General features: G+C 47.0%; 1 protein-coding gene across 1 annotated transcript; it reads left to right on the forward strand.

The window, feature by feature from the left end:
* Positions 1–6,843: 6,843 nt before the first annotated feature.
* LOC122363572 (procathepsin L-like) lies at positions 6,844–11,684 on the forward strand. Its single transcript, XM_043333026.1, has 4 exons — positions 6,844–6,862; positions 7,323–7,415; positions 10,238–10,644; positions 11,100–11,684. Exons 2-4 carry the CDS (start codon positions 7,335–7,337, stop codon positions 11,584–11,586), a joined length of 975 nt encoding a protein of 324 aa, XP_043188961.1. The 5' UTR covers positions 6,844–6,862; positions 7,323–7,334; the 3' UTR covers positions 11,587–11,684.
* Positions 11,685–21,679: the final 9,995 nt, after the last annotated feature.

A 21,679-nucleotide genomic window follows, 5' to 3' on the forward strand; every position in this document is an offset into this window, starting at 1 on the left:
ATAAAATATCCAGCCGAAAAAATAGACGCCACACAGCCACGAGTTTCACCAACAAAAAATTCCAGCCAACTTCGGACGGAAATTATTTGTCGCCGGTAGTCAGCTGATATTCTGTTACGATATCAAATTACGATATGTCAAGGAGATTAATAAATCATTTAAAGCATGTTTTCAATCAAATTGAAGCGTGATTTCTAATGCAAATGCTATATACATTTAGAAATATTATAATCGTAAATTATTACATTATTTTCAAGAGTAATAACAGCAAAGTAGAGCATTATAAACTTTCATATCTATATTAACATTCTGGTGCCCAGGAAAAGCCAATACAACACAAAACTACCAAATTGTAAACGTAGGCACGTCATTCATAAAGGTGACGTAAGGAAGCTTGCATTTAAGGCAAATTTAAGATGGATCTTTTTTCCTGTCAGCCTATTATATTAATTTTTACAATACCTTCAACTTGTTATGTACCTTTTTGTCTGTTTTTAGTCGCACCTTGTAGAAAATCATCGTGTAGACCGAGAACGCAATGTGTGGACCTCCAGCTATGAGGTGGGGACTAGATGAGACCCACTCCAGTGGCAGCGGAACACCTTCAATTAAGGGGGCACTACCGACTTTTGGTCCCATTCTTTCCATGCAACGCCCATAGGGCTAATATTAAAATGTAAAAATCAAAGGGGGCACGGTGCCCCGGTGCCCTACCCGTTCCGCCGCCTATGAGTCCCGCTCCCGACAGATCCGGGAGCCGCACCTCTTTCCTAGCTTTCAAAAGAGCGGCAAATAAGCGGTCAGCATTGCTCCCAGAGACGCCACCTGAAGCTGGACGGACGACGGACAGTTCCGCTGCCGAGCGATTGAAGTTGAAGTGCGGTGCTACGAGGCGGATTCGCGTGCACTGCATTAGCACCTTCTAGCGGGAGTAAGAGGGCTAACGAACTCGCCAAGGCCTATATATGTAAAGCATTGTGCAAAGGCGACTGTCTTACCTTAGAAAATACCTACCCAGATTAACTGCTGCACCGCGGTCGTTGCAGGGCTGAGGGTACGTCGTTCGCTCCGCTTCGGCGAGGTGGAGGTCAGACTGCCCGGCTAGGTGGTTTTAGCCGATATGCAGGCCCCGTTTGCCGGGCCCGGTCGAGAAGAAGGAACGCCACACAGCAAAGAATATTTGCTCCGGGCCCGCTACACTGGTCCGGCTCGTAACTCGTAACAAATTAACAATACCTGCGCTAGCGTCGTCGACCGTCGTTCGACTGCGCCCAGTACCGCTCAGTGGAGAGTCCTGCCGAACTCCTCTGCGTGTGCCCAGATCATTCGTTGCGCGCGGACACAATCGTCCGACGGAGACCGCTGTGCATTATGATCGGGTGGTCACCACCTTGGTCGCCGGCTTTCACACCCAGCCGAGCCGTCTGGCTACGCCCCAAATGATCGTCTAAGCCTTTCGATTGGTTTGTAACTCGGGTCTAATATCGAAATGTTTGGGAGTTAGGACATGTTAAATCCATGTTCATGAACAAACATACATTATGCAACTAAAACGCTTTACTTACTTTAAGTTTTCCAGGCTGATGACAAGGCATACATCTATTTCATTGCAATATTTCTAAAATGTAAATAAATCATGAGCAATGAGCATAAAAAACAACAGCGATCCACTAGAAGCTAGTGTGGAAATGCACTGACGTAGGTCGCCTCGTACTGGCGCAGCTCGTAGCTCGTCCAGCAGCGCCAGCGTCTCCCGCACGCGGCCGCCCGCCTGCACCATCAGCCGCTGGAAATTGCTGCGCTGCCGCTCCAACATTAGCTTGACCGCCTGGCCGGCCCGGCGGATGCGCGCCGTCCGACGCACGCAGTGTACGTCTTCAACAGCGCCGGGATGTCGTACGACACGACCGCGTCCACGGCGTCCACGTCAATACCGCGCGCTATAGCCTCGAGCACACCAGCGCGGCCATCTCAGCTAGCGCGCGCCGCCGCCGGCACGCCGGCACTACCCCACAGAACTCAGTCACGCGCGCGCCCAGCACAGACAGCGGTAGCTCCAGCTGGTGCGCCACCTCGTTCCAGTTGACCAACACGAGCGAGCGTCGCCAGTCGGGCTGTCGGAGCAAATGGTGCATCAGCAGCGGCTTCAGCGGCTGCGGCGCCACCACGTTGAACGACTCGCTCAGCTCGGCCGGCGTGGTGAACCTGCCGACGAACTGACCGGGCAGTGCGACGGCGGCGGTGAGGCGCGCAGACGGCGGCGGCCGTCAGCCGGCCGGCGATGCAGGGCGGCGGGCCGTGGCCGCCGCCACCCGCTCCACCGCTTTCAGCCAGCCCGTCTCGGCCATCTCGATCACCCGGTCGGCTTCGTCGATCACCAGGTAGCGCAGGTGCGGTAGCGAGAAGCCCTCGGCGCTGGTTATGTGATCCATCAGCCAGCCGGGAGTGCTCACCACGATCAGCCAGGGAGGCCGGGCCGCGCGGCCCCACCGCCACCAGTTGGCGCCCCCTCGTGCCACTGTGTCTCCACCCAGCAGCTGGACGCAGAGCGGCGTGTCGGCGTCGTACTGGCGGAACACGGCGGGCACCGAGCGGCCGGCCGGCGCCGACTCAGAGGTCGGCCGGTGGCAGTGGCGACTCTGCGGCCGCCAGCAGCTCGGGCAGCACGGTCACCTGCACCAGGAACACCTGTTCGATGCCCTCGGCGGCCAGCCGGGCGCGCAGCTCGGGGCAGAGCGCCGGCAGATTGGCCGGCGCCGGCCGCCGGTCGCCAATCGGCTGCAGGTGCGCCAGCCAGTCGGGCAGCGCACGCGGTGCACGGTCTGTCGGCTCGAGCGCTCCACCTCGTCCAGCACGGTGAAGTCGTCAGCGGCGGCGTCTCCGTCCGACTCGGAGGTGTCCTCACTGTCGTTATTGGCGACGGCGGCTGCCGCTGTGCGCTCAGTCAGGTCGGCCATCACAGCAACACTCGCCGATGATTGGCGTCATCGAAACCGTCGGACGATGGTGGATTCATCACCGTTTTTGCAGCAGAGACTGGAAAAACCTCAGCAATAAACAAGGGAAAACCTCACAACATGCCACAGACTGCAATTGTGCATATTGTTATTATATTTCTCACATGACAGAAAATATTGGCTGCTTTATTCTAGGAACTGGCATGAAAAACATAAGCTAAAATCAAGCTAAGTGAATTATTATTGTATTTCAGCATGAGACTGGGAAAAAATCCTTGTCACTGTCAACATGACCAGTGTAACGGATGGGCTGCATGAACATTTCGGCGCATGATCTGAAAACTCTGTGAGCAGAAATTTCAGCGCTGAGGTGAACAAGTAACATTTCGGCCACAATTTGCCTGGTGCCTCCACAATTTTGCAAAACTACTCACAATACTTACAGCCAGTTTTAACATGATCCCTGCATGACTCATGCATGCAAGATACACATGCATTCAATATCAGCACAGTGCACACACAACAGTTATGGATTCATTTACATTTTACAACATTACATTATTTTCTTTTCCTTCAATATTGGCAGCATGACTTGCTGAGCTCAGTGGCACAATCTTATGACAGCAAGTTTGTTCGGGTTCGCAACCATGCAAACTTTGCATGTTTGGCTTCAAAAACAAGCCTTTATACATTTCTTTCATGCTATTCATTTTTTTTTAATTTACTGTCATTCATCTTGAAAATCTTGCCATTTTGGTCTTAGCCATGTCAATTGCACCTTCCCTATTCCGCACAGCTCAAGTAAGTTCCACCCAAAAGTAGTAGTGGTATCAGTAGTTGGCGCCTTGCATTGTCAAATGTAGCTGAATATGTGAAAACAGTGACATATTTATTTAAAATCTTGAGTCCAATGAGCCTACCCTCTCTGCCTCTCCTTCCAGCATTTGTTCAAGCACCTTCAATTTTCGAAAATGATCTTCCATCATTATTTTCCACTTCCGTGCGACTCGCACGAGCAATGAACTTGTAAGCTGACCACTAGTTAATAATGTGCTATCATCTTGCTGTTGGGTGCTTGTAGCAAAAAGATAATATAAACGAAAAAACTAACACCACAACACCAAACACCAGTCTTGTTGGTTCCTTTTAGTCAGGACTGGTGACAAAGGCTCTTTCTTTACGCAATATCATCAGTATTCCTCTTCTAATCTTGAAGCCCAGATGCTTTACAAATTGGCCATGAATGATACTAAATTATTATATCAACTGGGAAGCGCAAATCACGATAATTAGTAACAAATGAGGCCAATTATTCCAACACGACATCAAAAAAATAGACGGGGTCCCCCGTCTATTTTTTGGGCTGTTTTTCTACAAATAATGGCGCAAAATAACACTCCATTAATGCCGCATTTGTCGTTGGTGAAACTCATTGGCTATTTTTCTGGCTGATATTTTTTCACGCCGGCGGATATTTTTTCGCCTGGTTGGTGAAACTCGTCGGCTGGTTTTTTACAGAAAAATTGCGCCGGGCTGCTATTTTTCTGTTGGTAAAACTGGCCTCTGAACGCCGGCCGGTGACACTGACGTCACGGCCCCTCAGGCGAGGTCAGGGCGCGAGCCACCGTTCGCCTGAGTGGCGGCCCGCGTGGCTTGCTGGCAGCCGCGGATAACAGCCGCGTTTACATAGGGATAGTTGCAAGCCTCTAGCTCCGCCTGTGATGTTGCAAAACATGCCAATGACGCTTTGCAATTTACACATGTTAGGTATATATATATATATATATATATATATATATATATATATATATATATATATATATATATATATATATATATATATATATATATATATATATATATATATATATATATATATATATATATATATATATATATATATATATATATATATATATATATATATATATATATATATATATATATATATATATAAGAGAAAAAGCTTCTATATATATATATTAGAGAGAGATAGGGAGAGAAAGGTATCAGAATTTACTTGTAAAAACACCGCTAATTATTCAGTACCTATAATGTCAAGGTTGTGAAAAACCTTTTTAACAACGTGTTGGCGACCACCAGCTGACAACGTGAACAGTCCAAGTGTTAAAATATGTCAAATTTAACGATGAAAACTGAATATGCGCATTGAAAGTCAAAGGAAATGCATTATATGGCCATATATGTCACCATGCATTATCAAAATATAATGCTGCAAGTGCGCGGTTGCTGCAACGTACCAATAAAACGTTGTCACGACGTTTTACCACGACTTTCGGACCAAATTATGGCTTCACAACGTTCAGAACGTTGCTACAACGTAATTAAAACGTAATTTCGCAACTTACCGAAACACGACGTTGTGACAACGTTGTAGTAACGTTTCCTGTTAGCTGGGACCATTCGATTCGCCGTGAAAAACTGCATCAGGTAGACACCTTTTTAGGCCTTAACAACCAACTTCAAAATTTGACCTCACTTGACCTGACCTTGACCTGACCTCGACCTGATATTCATCCAGAGGTGGTCCATATCACTTAGTGAGTGTGCCTATTGAATTCTATGAGTAAAATGACCCATAAAACATGTGTCGCACATGCCCTTTTCTATATTCTATTTTTGGTGACCTGACCTGACCTGACCTGACCTTGACCTTGACCTTTGAATGACATTGTATGCAACGAATATTGTCTGTCTTGGTAGTCTAAGAACACGTTTTGGGCAATCAGTCTCAGTCCATTCTTCGGCAACTAGGTACGGTGCAAGGCCGATACTGTAGAAACTTGCATTTTGTACCCTTGACCTGACCTTGATCTGACCTCTGACCTACTTAACCCTCGCCCGTATAGGGGGGGGGGGTCAAACGGCCCCTCCATGGTTTTTCACGAATAACTCGCGTAAAAAGCGGCTGATCGCGACGAAACTTCCAGTACCCTCGCGTTCATCAATTTCACACCTACCCTGAAAATTTCATGACCCTGACCCAAATGACCTTTGACCTGTGACCTACTTTTCGAGACCATGTTTGGCTGGAATCGCGATTCGGCGTATGTCGGCTCGCATTAGCCGCGCGTTTGCAGTCTTTTCGTGGTTTCAAGCGTTCAAACATGTGATATGATGTGCCCCCATGCATTAGGGTGGGTGTCAAGGTCACCTGAAGGTCAGGTCAGGTCATTGACCTTTGATGACCTCGGTTCACTTTTTCGAGTTTTATATGTTTCTAGGCCAGTTTTTGGAGCTGAATTCGAATTTAGCAACCATATGAACATTTACGAAGTAGTTTTGGTGCCTTCGTAACATGTTACGAAGCTGTCAGAGGCGGTTGCCACCTACTACGAATAGGTACCCTTACTGGTTGACCTGACCTGACCTGACCCGACCTGGCCTAAATACATGAAGACATCATCTGTGATGTCTTTAACATTTAAATACGCAGCTAAAGCCATTTTCGGCCGAAAAAGGTACGATCATGTTTCCGATTTTCTGTGCCAGTTGCGCTGGCTCAGCGCGGAGAACTTCGTCACCTACCACTCCCTGTGTCTGTTACACGTTGTCAGCAGCAATAAACACTCAACAGTCCTGTGGATTATTCCAGGTATTTACCTAACCAGTCCCTCGGAATATTCCAGGTGTCTGTGGCTGCTGCGTCACGCTGCCCGCGCTGCAAGGACAGGCGGCAGCACACCGCACCCAGTTCCCACGTACACCGGACGTGCTATCAGTCCCCCCCCCCCCCCAAAGCGGTACGCTCCTACATTCGGTGCGCTCGTGACGGTGGGAACAATATTCACCTACCCATGTGTCGCCCATGATATCTGAGACAGAGTCGCGGTATATATGTGGGCCACAGCCAGTGAATATCGCTTCTGCCAGTTCTTCTCAGGGTAGGATATAGTCGGACCGTGCAGTGGCGAAGTCGAACTGTACACTGCAGTCTAAGAAGGTGGTCTTGAAATCCGTACCGTGTTACAAATCCGTACTGTGGTACGGATTTTATGCCTTTTTCCGCGTAATTCTTGTATAATACGTGAGACCAGAATTGATTTGATTGAGCATTTCCTCGCATTTGCTATTTTCAGCATATGGCTTTTGTGCGTACATTGTTGACCAGCTTCTCAATACATTTTTCGTTAACCTGCAGTCAGTAATTGGTGCGAGCGTGACAATTTCTTCGGCTGTGTATCGTATCAGCTGTAACATGCATGTATATCCGAAAATGTCAGACTGTAGTCATATCATCCTGTGCTACGCACAAATAAGGGGCCTGTATCTATATTACATAGTGCTGTTTCGCTCCCCTTCTGTGTTTATGCGTAAATGCTCAACTTTGGCGATGCCCCGCAGAGACCCGGAATCATGAAGGTGCTGCTGGTGATCGCTTTGGCTCAGCTGGCCGTCGGCTTTGAGCTGACCGACCCCGACTGGGTCGCCTTCAAGGTCAGTACTACCTACCACCAAGGTCATATCAAGGCTCCGTGTTGGGCATGCTTCAGGTCAGGTGGCTGACCTTGGGAGGGCCGACTGTAGACCATGGCCCGCTACTTGCAAAGGGCGTTTGGAGTGTCGGGCATCAACTCAACTCAATTTGAATTTCACGGCTGTTGTGGATCAAGTTCATTCCTCTTACTGACCATGAATGATGCAGCTATCTCAAATTGCAAGAATATTCAATATTCATACCAAATACCAATCTTAAGTCTCAACCTTCGCCGGCACAGGCCATTTTGCGTCCTTCGACGGCACAAGGGGGGTTGGTTGGTACGACCCCCCCCCCCTCGCGTTTGGCCCCTGATCGAGCTAGAGCTTCGCGGTAAAAACGAGTGTGTTGCCCGTCACGAGAGGAAGCCGATGATATCCAATGTTAAGGTCCTAGGTCATCGGATGACCTTCCAGGTCAGGTCAATGACCCGAAAATCGGGAAAATCGGGACCTGTTAGAAAGTCGTAAAGCGTGGCTGCTATGGGGTTTTCCGGGGTGCTGATCACGAATATCGTGTTAGTATTGATCAGAGATGATGTCTTTAAGCATTTAGACCAGGTCGGGTCAGGTCAGGTCAGGTCAACCGGTAGTGGTCGTGACGGGTATTCGTAATACGTGTCAACCGCGTCTGACAGCTTCGTAACATGTTACGAAGACACCAAAACTACTTCGTAAATGTTCAAATGGTTGCTAAATTCGAAATCAGCTCCAAAAACTAGCCTAGAAACATGTAAAAGTCAAAAAAGAGAGCCAAGGTCACCAAAGGTCAATGACCTGACCTGACCTTCAGGTGACCTTGACATCCACCCTTATGCATGGGAGCAACATCAAATCACATGTTTGAACGTTTGAAACCACGAAAAGCTTGCAAATGCGCGGCTAATGCGAGCCGACATACGCCCAATCGCGATTCCGGCCAAACATGGTCTCGGAAAGTAAGTCACAGGTCAAAGGTCATTTGGGTCGTGAAATTTTCAGATTAGGTGTAAAATTGATAAATGAGAGGGAACTGAAAGTTTCGTCGCGATCAGCCGCTTTTTACGCGAGTTATTCGCGAAAAAACCTTAGGGGGATTGCATCAACCCCCCTGTGCCGGCGAGAGTTAAAGTTGTCAATGCACTCAATAAATGTATCAATTCTTAGCACTGCAACTGGCACCTTTCACTCTTCAAAAAAAAAAAAACAAGAAAAAAGATTTCCTCTTGCGCAAACTCTGAGTAGGATTTAACGATATGAATTCCCGATGAATTACTGATGTAAGCGTTCTTCAAGTTTAAAGGGACCCTCCCACCTTCAAAAAAGATGAATTGGCATGAAAGTGATGTCGCTCGGTTCAGAAAGAGCGAAAACGAATATCTACCAAATTTCACCGAAAAATATTCACCGGTTTTCAAGATATTAGACTTTTACTTTTGTTTACTTTTTTGCGATCTCGCTGTTTCTAGCGACTTCATTTTAGAAGTGCGGCGTTTGCGGCAGATGTTGCGCGCAAATAGCATATACCACCGCGTGCTACAAAACGTTTTAGTCAAACATTTAAAAATCGTTAGATATCTGCGCTGACGTCACACATTCAGAGGGGTATTCCTAAGCATTAGCCCCTCTGAATCAAAATGCTGCAATTTTGAAATTCAATATTTCAGATTTAAGGCATTTCTCGATGTTGTGAGTGCCGAAACCGGTAATTGTGAGCCAGGGACCCCAATTTGGCTATCTCAACTCAAATCTAATGTTAAGGTGGGAGGGTCCCTTTAAATATGATCAGTACTCAATGCATCCTTATTAAATGAACTAATTCTTTAAATTGTATTCCGCGAGGATAAATCAATTCGCGACTATCCCTTAACCCTCGCCCGTATTGGTGTTTCGCCAACCTCGAAGGGGGGGGGGGGGTCCGTTGGACCCCCTTGTCGTTTGGCCCTGATCGAGATTAAGCTTAGTGGAAAAAATGAGCGTGTTGTCCGTGACGAGAGGAGGCTGGTGCTGCCCAATTTTAAGGTCCTAGGTCATTGGTTGACTTTCCGGGTCAGGCCAATAACCCAAAAGTCACGAAAATCTGGACCTGTTAGAACGTCGTAAAGCGAGGTAACCGCGGGGTTTTTCGGGTTGCTGATCACGAATTTCATGTAAATTTTGATCACATATGATGTCTTCACGCATTTAGGCCAGGTCGGGTCAGGTCAGATCAGGTCAACCAGTAGGTGTTTTGCCAGGCATTTATAGTACCTACATGTCAACTGCTACTGACAGCTTCATAACATGTTACGAAGGCACCAAAACTATTTCGTAAATGTTCAAATGGTTGCTAAATTCGAAATCAGCTCCAAGAACTAGCCTAAAAACATGTAAAAGTCGAAAAAGTGAACCGAGGTCATGAAAAGTTAATGACCTGACCTGACCTTCAGGTGACCTTGACATTCACCATAATGCATGGGACCAACATCAAATCACATGTCCGAACGCTTGAAACCGCAAAAAGACTGCAAACGCGCGGCTAATGCGAGCAGACATACGCGGAATCGTAATTCCGGCCGAACATGGTCTCGAGAAATAGGTCACAGGTCAAAGGTCATTTGGGTCAAGGTCAGGAAATTTTAAGGGTAGGTGTACAATTTATTGACTCGAGGGTACTCAAAGTTTTGCTGCGATCGGCCGCTTTTTACGTGAGTTATTTGCGAAGCACCGAGGGGGTCCATTTGACTTTCCCTCCTTGTACGGGTGAGGGTTAATAAAAAATAAATTCAGACAGCGCTTTTAGCGAGCACATGCATCCTCCTCAGAGCACCCATGGCAAGGCATACTCGCACCCCGCCGAGGAGGCCGCCCGTCTGGCCATCTTCAAGGACAACCAGCGCCTGATCGCCGAGCACAACGCCGGCAACCACTCCTTCAAGCTGGGCGTCAACAAGTTCGCCGACCTCACCAACGCCGAGTACCGCCAGCTGCTCGGCCACAGGGCGGCCGAGAGGCGCGGCCTGAAGGCGTCCGTCAAGCACATGAAGAGGGGCGTCACTGAGGCCACCAAGGACTGGCGTGAGGCTGGCGCCGTCACCGCCGTCAAGGACCAGGGCCAGTGCGGCTCGTGCTGGGCCTTCTCGACCACCGGCGCTGTGGAGGGCATGTGGGCCCTGGCTGGAAACCCGCTGATTGCGCTCAGCGAGCAGCAGCTCATGGACTGCTCCTACAGGCAAGTCATCTGCTTGAGCGCACCTCCACGATACCTCATGTTAATATCAAGCTTTTGTTGTCTGAGGACAACATCCCATCTCCTACCACTATTCTCGTTTCTGCTCTGTGTTTCTCTGTTCTAATGTAGGATCTAAGATAGGCTTGTGTAAAATATTACATAGGCCAAAAATCTTCTGACATGCATGTAGTTCCGATGCATTTTGATGTCCAGTTACCTATGCTCGCATCTCTTGATCTCCTGATTCCGAGTTGACCCATCCGCCTTCACCTTTGTTAGTAAAGCTGGTTTAGCGCAAGCACGGCTGTATTACTGGAAAGTGGAAAATTTAATTGCTTTTTGCTTCAGTTAGATCGAGGTAATCAGACTATTTTCATTTATTGCTCTTTGACATAGATCATTCCATATCCCTGCACGATACGTTCGTCTGACTTTGCCTCAACGCTGGCCGGCAGCTACGGAAACCTGGCCTGCAACGGTGGCTTCGAGTCTGAGGCCTTCCAGTACATCCAGGACGAGGGCGGCATCATGTCTGAGGACGACTACCCCTACACCATGTCGTCGCACCTGCACTGCAACTACGACCCGGCCAAGGCGGCCGCCAAGATCTCCTCCTGGGTGCAGATCTCCGAGGGCGACGAGTCCGAGCTGGAGGACGCCGTCTCCAACATCGGACCCATCGCCATCGCCATCGACGCCTCGCACTTTTCGTTCCAGCTGTACTCGAGCGGCGTGTACGACGAGCCTCGCTGCATGAACGGCTACAACGAGCTGGACCACGGCGTGCTGGCCGCCGGCTACGGCACCGAGAACGGCCAGGACTACTGGCTCGTCAAGAACTCGTGGGGCGCCAGCTGGGGTATGGACGGCTACATCAAGATGAGCAGGAACGCCGGCAACCAGTGCGGCGTGGCCACCGACGCCAACTACCCTCTGCCCTGAACACGTCGTCATTATCGCATGGGTGGTAATGCTAAGCATTATCTGAGTGTGCAAAGTCTGTAATAAAAAATTTCCGAATAAAATCGTTCCTGAATATATGTATGTTCTGACTTTGTTCACCAAATCTCCCACGAAATAAAACCATAGGTATCGGGCACAACGGCCGAGCGAAACGGACTACAGTAGAGCTCTACTACTGTAGAGGACAAAGAATGAAGTTCGTATGATGAAAGGCCCAGCCTAAGCTCAAATAGGCGCCAAGCCATCTAAAAATCATATTTACTGACATCAATATTCCACTTTATCTCAAGCCTTTTCATGTGCGTTCAGCGGCAGGACGCATCTAGGCCGTTTTGTTTATACGATCTTCGCTGTTTTGCCAGGAAGACAACACTTATCACAGCGACACTTTAGCGCCAACTGTAGTTAGTTATCCTCATCATAACAAACGGCGAATCGTGTGTGACCGAGAGGGCCATCCAGCAATCACGCCCGCATCACGACACGCCCGGTACTGACCGCCACGGCGTCTATCGGTCCGGTCACGGCATTGCGTGAGACGTATAACAGGTAGGTACAAAACAACTGCAGCGGGGATTTAAACGCGTGGTGATAGGCTGTGGGCGATCGGCGTCCGATGGGTGAGCGATCAATGATGACCGATCATTGATCGATACGATCGGCGTCCGATGGGTGAGCGATCAATGACCGATCGTGGGTCACGGCGGATCTCGGGGCAGGTCACGTGTGGGTCACGGGTGAGTCACGGAATTGATTATTGGTTTCGTCACGGAAACATCGAGTAATGTATAGAAGTAAGCACGAAGAAACAGTTAAGTTACCTCACTCATCGATCGGAACCGCTGAACTTCATACATTCAGCATAAGCAATGAAAACGTGCCTTTTATGGAACCATTGGTTACATAAAAGAAAACCAGTAAGTTACTGTAATAGTAACCTGTAAGTCACCTCGGCAGTAACCTATAAATAGTCTCAGCCTATTGGTAGTAACCTTGACCTGGCCTCGACCTGAATTTCATACAGATGTGGTTCATATCACTTATTGAGTGTGCCTATTGAATTCTATAGAATTCAATAGGCCATATGAATAAAATGGCCCATAAAACATGTGTCGCACATGCCCTTTTCTATATTTGGTTTTTGGTGACCTGACCTGACCTGACCTTGACCTTTACCTTTGCATAATATTGTATGCAACGAATATTGTCCTGGTAGCCTATGAACACGTTTTGGTCAATCAGTCTCAGTCCATTCTTCGGCAACTACGGTGCAAGGCCGATTATGTAGAAACTTGCCTTTGTACCCTTGACCTGACCTTGACCTGACCTCTGACCTACTTAAGCACAAAAAAATCGGCTCTTAAGATCCGCCTTGTTAAGAGCTTTCGATTGCCGTTTCCCCCGTCTTTCTACGACCATCGGTTCGGAAGTTAGACAGGGGGGTGGCAGAATCTGCCCCCCCCCCGCAGCAGGGCGCGTATGGCTGAATAGCCCAGCGGGGCGCGGGTTAATTCTGCATGTCGAGTGCATCTCCAGTGTCATTCGCCAGATTAAACATATTCCTTCTTGTGTTGTCCTTTTTCGTTCTTCTGCTTCTCTGCCAAAACCCTCTCCACCCTCCGTCCTGTCGTAGTAACTTCCTCACACTCTGCCGCTCTGCCGTATTCCCTACCCACCCTCCGCCCCTCTGCCGCAGGACCGTCGTCCTTCCTACCCTCCGGCGCCCTCCTGGCTGCGGAAACCGTCCGTCCTATAAAACCAGTCGCCGCCATCCGGTCGCCATCCACTCGTCTCAGCTTTGCCGCCATGCGGTCCGTCTGTCTGTCGGTGCTGGCGTGTCTGCTGGGTGCCGCTGTGGCGCCGCGGCCCGCTGAAGCCAGTCCCCACACCACCTCGGAGCCTGCAATCTCACTTCAGGAGCCGCCAGTCCTGCAACAGGAGTCGCTGATCCCGCTCCAGGAGCCGCCGATCCTGCAGCAGGAGGCGCCGATGCTGCAGCAGGAGGCGCGCATCCTGCACCATAGCGGTCGGCGGCGCGGCAGCGGCCTCCAGATGCTGATCCGCACGCTGCTCGACATGTACCGGAGCCTGCAGCCACGTCTGGAGCTGAGCATCGCGATGATGGAGCGGCTGCTGTACACCCAGCCGGAGCGCGCCGAGGACCTGTCTGTCATCGGTGACCTGCTGCCGCTCGACCTCGACTCTGAACCTGACATCGACCAGGGCAGCGGCAGCGGCAGCGGAGACTTCTTCTTCTAGGGCGGGCCTGGTAGGATAGGATGTCCGGGGCAGGGCAGCATACAAGGTGTGTCATAGAGCGGACAGGCAGCGGCAGCGGCGACTTCAGCTACTAGGGCCGGGCGCCGTGGGATGGTCAGGGCAGGGCAGGGCAGCGAACGAGGGCTGGTTCGGAGCGGGCCGGCAGCCGTGGCGCGGTCATGACCTAGGCTGCGGTTCAGGGTACGATGTTAGCGGCAGCGACTGCAACTGCTCATCTGCATGAAGTGGATGTAAGTGCAAACTATGGCATAGAAAGAGGGAGCACGGCAGTCGATATTGTTACTATGTACATATCATCAGCAATGAGATGGTTTATGTCGTTTTATATGGCCTGGATAAATAATAAATATCCTTCGGTGAGCCTCTCGAGTCACCGTTATCTGCCGATGCATTGTTTGTCTCTATCTGTCTATACAAACGAACTCTCTACTCGTGCATTTTTATGGTTCAACGAGGTCGGCAAATTGTTGAAATTAAGGTTTGTGACATTAAACAGATAAGTAAGAGAAAAGTAAATCTTTTCGAAAACGAAAGCGCAAATGAGCAGCGAAAATGTGAGGCTCGAGTCCGGTGTGAGCAGTCCCTTCGTTCAAACCTCTCAGCTTAGTTTTCAGGCCACTGGCGCAGGCCAGAACTGTCACCATTTACTTCACATCAGTTCACTCACTTCTGTTCATGTAGAGCGAGTTCAATGTCTGAAAACTACCGATACTATCCGGGAATAGTAAGAAAAACGCTATTGAGCTATAAAACATTCGAAAGGTACGTTGTGCACTATTATTACACAACTTTACGTTTATACCTCACATCAGTTCACTCACTTCTGTTCATGTAGAGCGAGTTCATTGTCTGAAAACTACCGATACTATCCGGGAAGAGTAAGAAAAACGCTATTGAGCTATAAAACATTCGATAGGTAGGTACGTTGTGCACTATTATTACACAACTTTGCGTTTACCTCGCATCAGTTCACTCACTTCTGTTCATGTATAGAGCGAGTTCATTGTCTGAAAACTACCGATACTATCCGGGTATAGTAAGAAAAACGCTATTGAGCTATAAAACATTCGATAGGTACGTTGTGCACTGTTATTACACAACTTAAAGGGACCCTCCCACCTTCAAAAAAGTTTATGAATTGGTATGAAAGTGATGTCGCTTGGTTCAGAAAGAGCGAAAACGAATTTCTACCAAATTTCACCGAAAAATATTCACCGGTTTTCAAAATATTAGGCTTTTACTTTTGTTTACTTTTTTTGGGATCTCCGCTGTTTCTAGCGACTTTATTTGAGAAGTGCGGCGTTTGCGGCAGATGTTGCGCGCAAATAGCATATACCACCGCGTGGTACAAAACGTTTTAGTCAAACATTTAAAAATCGTTAGATATTTGCGCTGACGTCACACATTCAGAGGGGTATTCCTAAACATTAGCCCCTCTGAATCAAAATGCTGCAATTTTGAAATTCAATATTTCCGATTTAAAGGGACTATCCCACCTTTAACATGGGGTTTGAGTTGAGATAGCCAAGTTTGCGGCGAGGTTCAGAAACCACTATCTATCTAGGTTGCAACCCCCGCGGCCTCTTGGTGTTGAAGAAATTCGTTCCTTTCATTTGAAAATGGGCCTTGTACAAGGCCCTATCTTCAACATGGAGCGACCGTTAGTGTGACGTCACCTCGTTTAGTCATTCTGATTTAAATGGGTTTGTTCGTTGAAAAATCGCTTAAAACTTGGTCTGAACTTTGTTGTGGTGCCTACAGAGTAAAAAGAATCGGCTTTATGACAGTAATGTGGCCTGGGGAAGGAGGTAATTTTGGGCTGTGACGTCACATATTTGAAAGTTTGTGTTTGGAATATGGGAAGCCTAAGATGTTTAATGAAAAATAAATGCCAGAACCGTGTTCCTGGTCATCCAATCTATAAAGTCGGGCACAATTTAACTGGTTTTAACAACATTTTAGAAGGTGGGATAGTCCCTTTAAGGCATTTCTCGATGTTGTGAGTGCCGAAACCGGCAATTGTGAGCCAGGGACCCCATTTTGGCTATCTCAACTCAAATCTAATGTTAACCCGCGCCCCGTTGGGCTCTGCCGAGCAACGCGCCCGGTTGGGGGGGGCCATTTTGGCCCCCCCTAAGATCTCGAGAACCACGCAACATAGCGACGAGCGGTAAAAGGCGTTGGATAGCCCCAAAGGGGAACTACCTTGTGACCCAATTTTATTGACCTAGGTCAAACCGATGACGTCACAGGTCAGGTCAAAGGTCCAATTTTCACCGTTTACAGGCATTTCAAGAAATGCGTTGTAAAATCGAGTAAAATGCATTTCATTGAAAATCATCGATGGGGAAATGTTCTTCAAACACATATTTTGCTATTTGAGGTCACTGATACCAGGTCAGGTCACAGAGGTCAGGTCACGGGGGGGTCACAATATGAAAGTGTCGTGTGATACATGTTTTATGGTCCATTTTACATGACAAATGCGATTATGTGGGTCAGGCAGCCTTTGGGGCCAGCTTAGGTCACGTTTTGGTCAAGGTCAGGTCAAGGTCAGGTCAAGGTCAGGTCAAATTAGGTCAAATTTCAAAGTTAATATTTTTGCATATAATGGGTATCGAATCGATGCAGCTCGTCACGGGGAGTTCAATGGTGGTCTTTGTTTTGCCGTACGTGGTCTAGAATCGCTAAAAATTGAGTTCAAAAATTTGACGTCATCATTTTTGAACAGTTTTTTCGCTATACCTTGGCCAAAAAACGAGATATCGATCTGAAATTTGGTATGTATATAGAAGAGCGTTAGGACTATCACATATATTCCGTTTTTTTTTTTTAATTCGGAAAAATTTTGGATTTTTTTAAAGTTTTTCTAAAAAAATTAATTTTTTGATTTTTTTTGGTCAAAAACAAAAAATTTTGAAAATCCGAGATAGCAGTTTTGTAGCGCCGCTTTTTGTCTATTAGGCCATATAAAGAACTTTGAAATTGCTTGATAACTGTAGATTTGGTGAGCGTTTCAAGATTGCATGTTTTTTGCTCATTTTCGCTCGAACATGACCTCAGTTTGACCTCAATAACTCCTGACCTAAGGTGACCTAAGACTTGAAATTTGGTGTGAAGGTGTCAAATTGATGCCCGGGAAGGTACTGAAAATTTGGCGGCGCTGCGCGCCGCCGTTTTCTTGCTATTTAGGAAAAACCACGGGGGGGCCAAAATGGCCCCCCCCCCCAACGGGGCGAGGGTTAAGGTGGGAGGGTCCCTTTAACGTTAACCTCACATCAGTTCACTCACTTCAGTTCACTTCTGTTCATGTAGACCGAGCTCATTATCTGAAAACTACCGATACTATCCGGGAACAGTAAGAAAAACGCTATTGAGCTATAAAACATTCGATACGTTGTGCACTATTATTACACAACTTTACGTTTACCTAACATCAGTCACTCACGTCTGTTCATGGAGCGAGTTCATTGTTATTTGAAAATATATAAGCATGACCTTTCCTCGATATTGAATAAAAAAGTGCCGAAAAAATGTACTTTATTGACAGAAAATATGTGATATTTCGGCCACTGGCCTTTGTCGAACATATACCGGGTGGCCCAGAAAAAACGTTCCCAACTTTAAATCAATATTTCTCAGAAAGTGATAAAGATACAACATTGAAACTTCGAATAGTTAATGCGGCACACATTTTCAGTAAATGGTGTGATTTTCATGGTGTTCGGTAAATTACTTTTTAAACGGTTCGTGTTTCAAGCATGCCATGTAAAAATTACTTTTTTGCTCCGATGTTTACTCAAAAATGTGAGTGAACAGGTCACTTTCACCCCTCGGCACCACGGCCTAGAGCCATGGCTGCTACTGGCAGCTAGTCTCATTGATGGTTCGGGTCTCAGGATGACACATTCCATCAGGCAACCACGATGGCTCTGTGCCAGTGGCATCGGAAGAAGTTTCCAGTTTTCTAACCATCTTGTGGCTCAAATGCTTTCCTGGCTGACATGCCTGGGAAAAGGTAGCTTTTCAACCAGTTTTCTTTTTTGTCATCTGCTGGCAATGTTGTTTTTCATAAAATGTTATGTGGTCTTCTGGCACAGGAACTAGTCTGTTTTAGTTTGTTTTCCTTATCCGGTCGATTTACTGTTTGATCTACTGAAAGGAGGGTAATCAGCAGTAATCCATGCACCGTGCCACGAATCATGATTTGGTGTTAAAACGAATGGCATCCATGAGCACCATTTTGGCTCAGTATTTGAATATTTGGCACATAAGTGAGACACAAATATTTAAAATAAGAACATACGTGTTGGTTTCATTCACATGCTCTATTTTTCTATTCTTTTTTATAACATGGGGCGTCTAACCCAATCATCACTATCGTTTGACATCGGCAAAAAAAGCAAAAACGTCTTGCTTAATTCAACTCAAGATTGCCAGCTTGAAAATGATGGTATAGTGTTATAATTTAGCATACCAATGCGCAAAGAAATAACGCAAACTTGCTGAAAATTTTGTCTCGTTATTTGCACTCGAATTTGATATATAGGCCTCCAAAGTTCGGAACGTTTTTTTCTGGGCCACCCGGTATAATCAAGATAAACAACGCGACGAAACTTTCAGTACCCTCGCATTGATCAACTTTACACGTTCCCTGAAAATTTCATGACCCTGACCCCAATGACCTTTGACCTGTGACCTCTTTTCCGTGACTATGTTTGGCCGAAATCGCGATTCGGCGTATGTCGGCTCGCATTAGCCGCGCGTTTGCAAGCTTTTCGTGGTTTTGTTTATCTTGATTATATATGTTCGACAAAGGCCAGTGGCCGAAATATCACATATTTTCTGTCAATAAAGTATATTTTTCGGCACTTTTTTATTCAATATCGAGGAAAGGTCATGCTTATATATTTTCAAATAACTATTACAATGTAGTAAAGAGCAAGTAGCATACGAATATATTCAAGTAGCAATTACATATAAATACGCGGACCGGTTTCGTCTATGAAAGACTTCTTCAGCGCTTTTTCAAAAACGTATAACAAGAAAACTAGCACAGTGACAATCGTTTGAAATAAAATCGGATTCAGTTAGAAAATAATAAGCATTGCTGAGTAGGGCACCTACTACCTAAAAACACTCACAATCTATCATAATATTTCGGTGATTATGCTCCTACACCAAACATCAACGTTCGATACATCAGTAAATGCCTAAAAGTTAAACATGTTTGACGGTGTATAGAAATCTATTTCATTTCTCTCTCTCTCTCTCTCTCTCTCTCTCTCTCTCTCTCTCTCTCTCTCTCTCTCTCTCTCTCTCTCTCTCTCTCTCTCTCTCTCTCTCTCTCTCTCTCTCTCTCTGTCTCTCTCTCTCTCTCTCTCTCTCTGTCTCTCTCTCTCTCTCTCTGTCTCTCTCTCTCTCTCTCTCTCTCTCTCTCTCTCTCTCTCTCTCTCTCTCTCTCTCTCTCTCTCTCTCTCTCTCTCTCTCTCTCTCTCTCTCTCTCTCTCTCTCTCTCTCTCTCATCTTCAGCTTTTTTGCTGATGTAATTGCTACTTGAATATATTCGTATGCTACTTGCTCTTTACTACATACCTGTCCAATATATCTACAACTATTACAATGTTCCTCGCACAAGCACTTAACTCCATCAGAGCGAGTTCATTGTCTAAAAACTACCGATACTATCCGGGAATAGAAAGAAAAACGCAATTGAGCTATAAAACATTCGATACGTTGTGCACTATTATTACACAACTTTACGTACTTACTGTGTGAAGTACAGTAACATATTATGCATGTCGCATATTCGCAATACCATCAATGACTGTTTACCACTAGGCACAGTACCTACATGATAACAGAAAACAGCGAGTCCTGTGCACCAAAAATATAGTTACTTTCATTTTAATTTATTTACAGTCATTTTAGAGGCTTCTTGACCTAGCTTAACCTGCCTTACCCCTCGCCGGCACAGGGGGGGGGGGGTGATGCAACCCCCCCTAAGGTTTTTCGCGAATAACTCGCGTAAAAAGCGGCCGATCGCGACGAAACTTTCAGTACCCTCGCATTGATCAACTTTACACGTTCCCTGAAAATTTCATGACCCTGACCCCAATGACCTTTGACCTGTGACCTCTTTTCCGTGACCATGTTTGGCCGAAATCGCGATTCGGCGTATGTCGGCTCGCATTAGCCGCGCGTTTGCAAGCTTTTCGTGGTTTTAAACGTTCAAACATGTGATTTGATGTTGCTCCCATACATAAGGGTGGGTGTCAAGGTCACCTGAAGGTCAGGTCAGGTCATTGACCTTTGGTGACCTCGGGTGACCTCGGTTCACTTTTTCGAGTTTTACATGTTTCTAGGCTAGTTTTTGGAGCTGAATTCGAATTTAGCAACAATTTGAACATTTACGAAGTAGTTTTGGTGCCTTCGTAACATGTTACGAAGCTGTCAGAGGCGGTTGACACGTATTACGAATACCCGTCACAACCCCTACCGGTTGACCTGACCTGACCTGACCCAACCTGGTCTAAATGCTTAAAAACATCATCTCTGATCAAAACTAACACGATATTCGTGATCAGCACCCCGGAAAACAACATAGCAGCCACACTTTACGACTTTCTAACAGGTCCCGATTTTCCCGGTTTCGGGTCATTGACCTGACCTGGAAGGTCACCCGATGACCTAGGACCTTAACCCTCGCCCGCACATGCCATTTTCCCATCCTAGAACGCACATGGGGGGGGGGGGGGTGGTTGCCACCCCCCCCCGCGCCATTTCGTTCCTGTTGGAGATAGAGCTTAGCAGTAAAGGCCAAAAAGATTCTTTGGGAAGAGACGAATCCAATGATACCCAGTTTTACCTTCTCAGGTCAGTCATTGACCTTCCAGGTCAGGTCAAACTAAAAAATGTTGCTGTTTTGGGTCACCGTTGGATATCAAGTGTGCTGCTTATCAAATACCGATGACGATGCTGTTTTCTGGTGCCAAGCCAGCTAGAACCTCTTTGTCACACTACCCGACCAGAATTTTGCTGCTGAGGTCATTTCAGGTCAAGTTAGGTCAAGGTCAATTATATGTGTTTGTATGTCTGTGTGTGTCTGTGTGTATACTGATGTGTGCACCGATTGTTTTTGGGTCCATATTACATGAAATCATGATCTGAGAAGCTTTTACCAAAAATGCAGTCAAAAAACTTCAAAAAAAGTAAATTCAGCTTGCCTGAAACGCAATTATCTTAGGTGACCTAGGTTGACCTTGACCCTGACCTTGACCCCTGTACATCGTCAAACAACATGTTCCATGATAGTTAGGAGGTAAGACTGGCAAAAAAGGCCGAAATCAGGGTGTCAAAAGCTCATAAGGCCCATGGCAAACGCAAGATGTTGAGAATTGGCCATTTGGGTCATGACATGACCTGAAAAACAAGGTCATATCTCCGAAACCAAAAATCACAGAAACTTGAAATTTTTAGTGGACATCAAGAAAGGATAGAGGAGCAGCTATACGAAAAATCAGCCTTCTAGCTCTAAAAATGTTGAGTGCAGAACAGAAAGACTACCTGGGGGGGTGGCAACCACCCCCCCCCCCATGTGCGGGCGAGGGTTAAAATTGGGTATCATCGGCTTCCTCTCGTGACGGGCAACACGCTCGTTTTTTTCCGCGAAGCTTTAGCTCGATCAGGGGCCAAACGCGAGGGGGGTCGTACCAACCCCCCCCCCCCTTGTGCCGTCGAAGGACGCAAAATGGCCTGTGCCGGCGAGGGTTAAACAGCTTTTCTGGGTAGA

The sequence above is a fragment of the Amphibalanus amphitrite genome, unplaced genomic scaffold (assembly GCF_019059575.1).
Source record: "Amphibalanus amphitrite isolate SeventyFive unplaced genomic scaffold, NRLGWU_Aamphi_draft 000628F_arrow, whole genome shotgun sequence".
Classification (NCBI taxonomy): domain Eukaryota; kingdom Metazoa; phylum Arthropoda; class Thecostraca; order Balanomorpha; family Balanidae; genus Amphibalanus; species Amphibalanus amphitrite.

Excerpts from the sequence above, each read along its gene's own strand:
- LOC122363572 (XM_043333026.1), top strand. The coding sequence starts at position 7,335 with ATGAAGGTGCTGCTGGTGATCGCTTTGGCTCAGCTGGCCGTCGGCTTT. Across the intron at positions 7,416-10,237 it reads CCGACTGGGTCGCCTTCAAG|AGCACCCATGGCAAGGCATA; the intron begins GTCAGTACTACC and ends CATCCTCCTCAG. Across the intron at positions 10,645-11,099 it reads CTCATGGACTGCTCCTACAG|CTACGGAAACCTGGCCTGCA; the intron begins GCAAGTCATCTG and ends GCTGGCCGGCAG.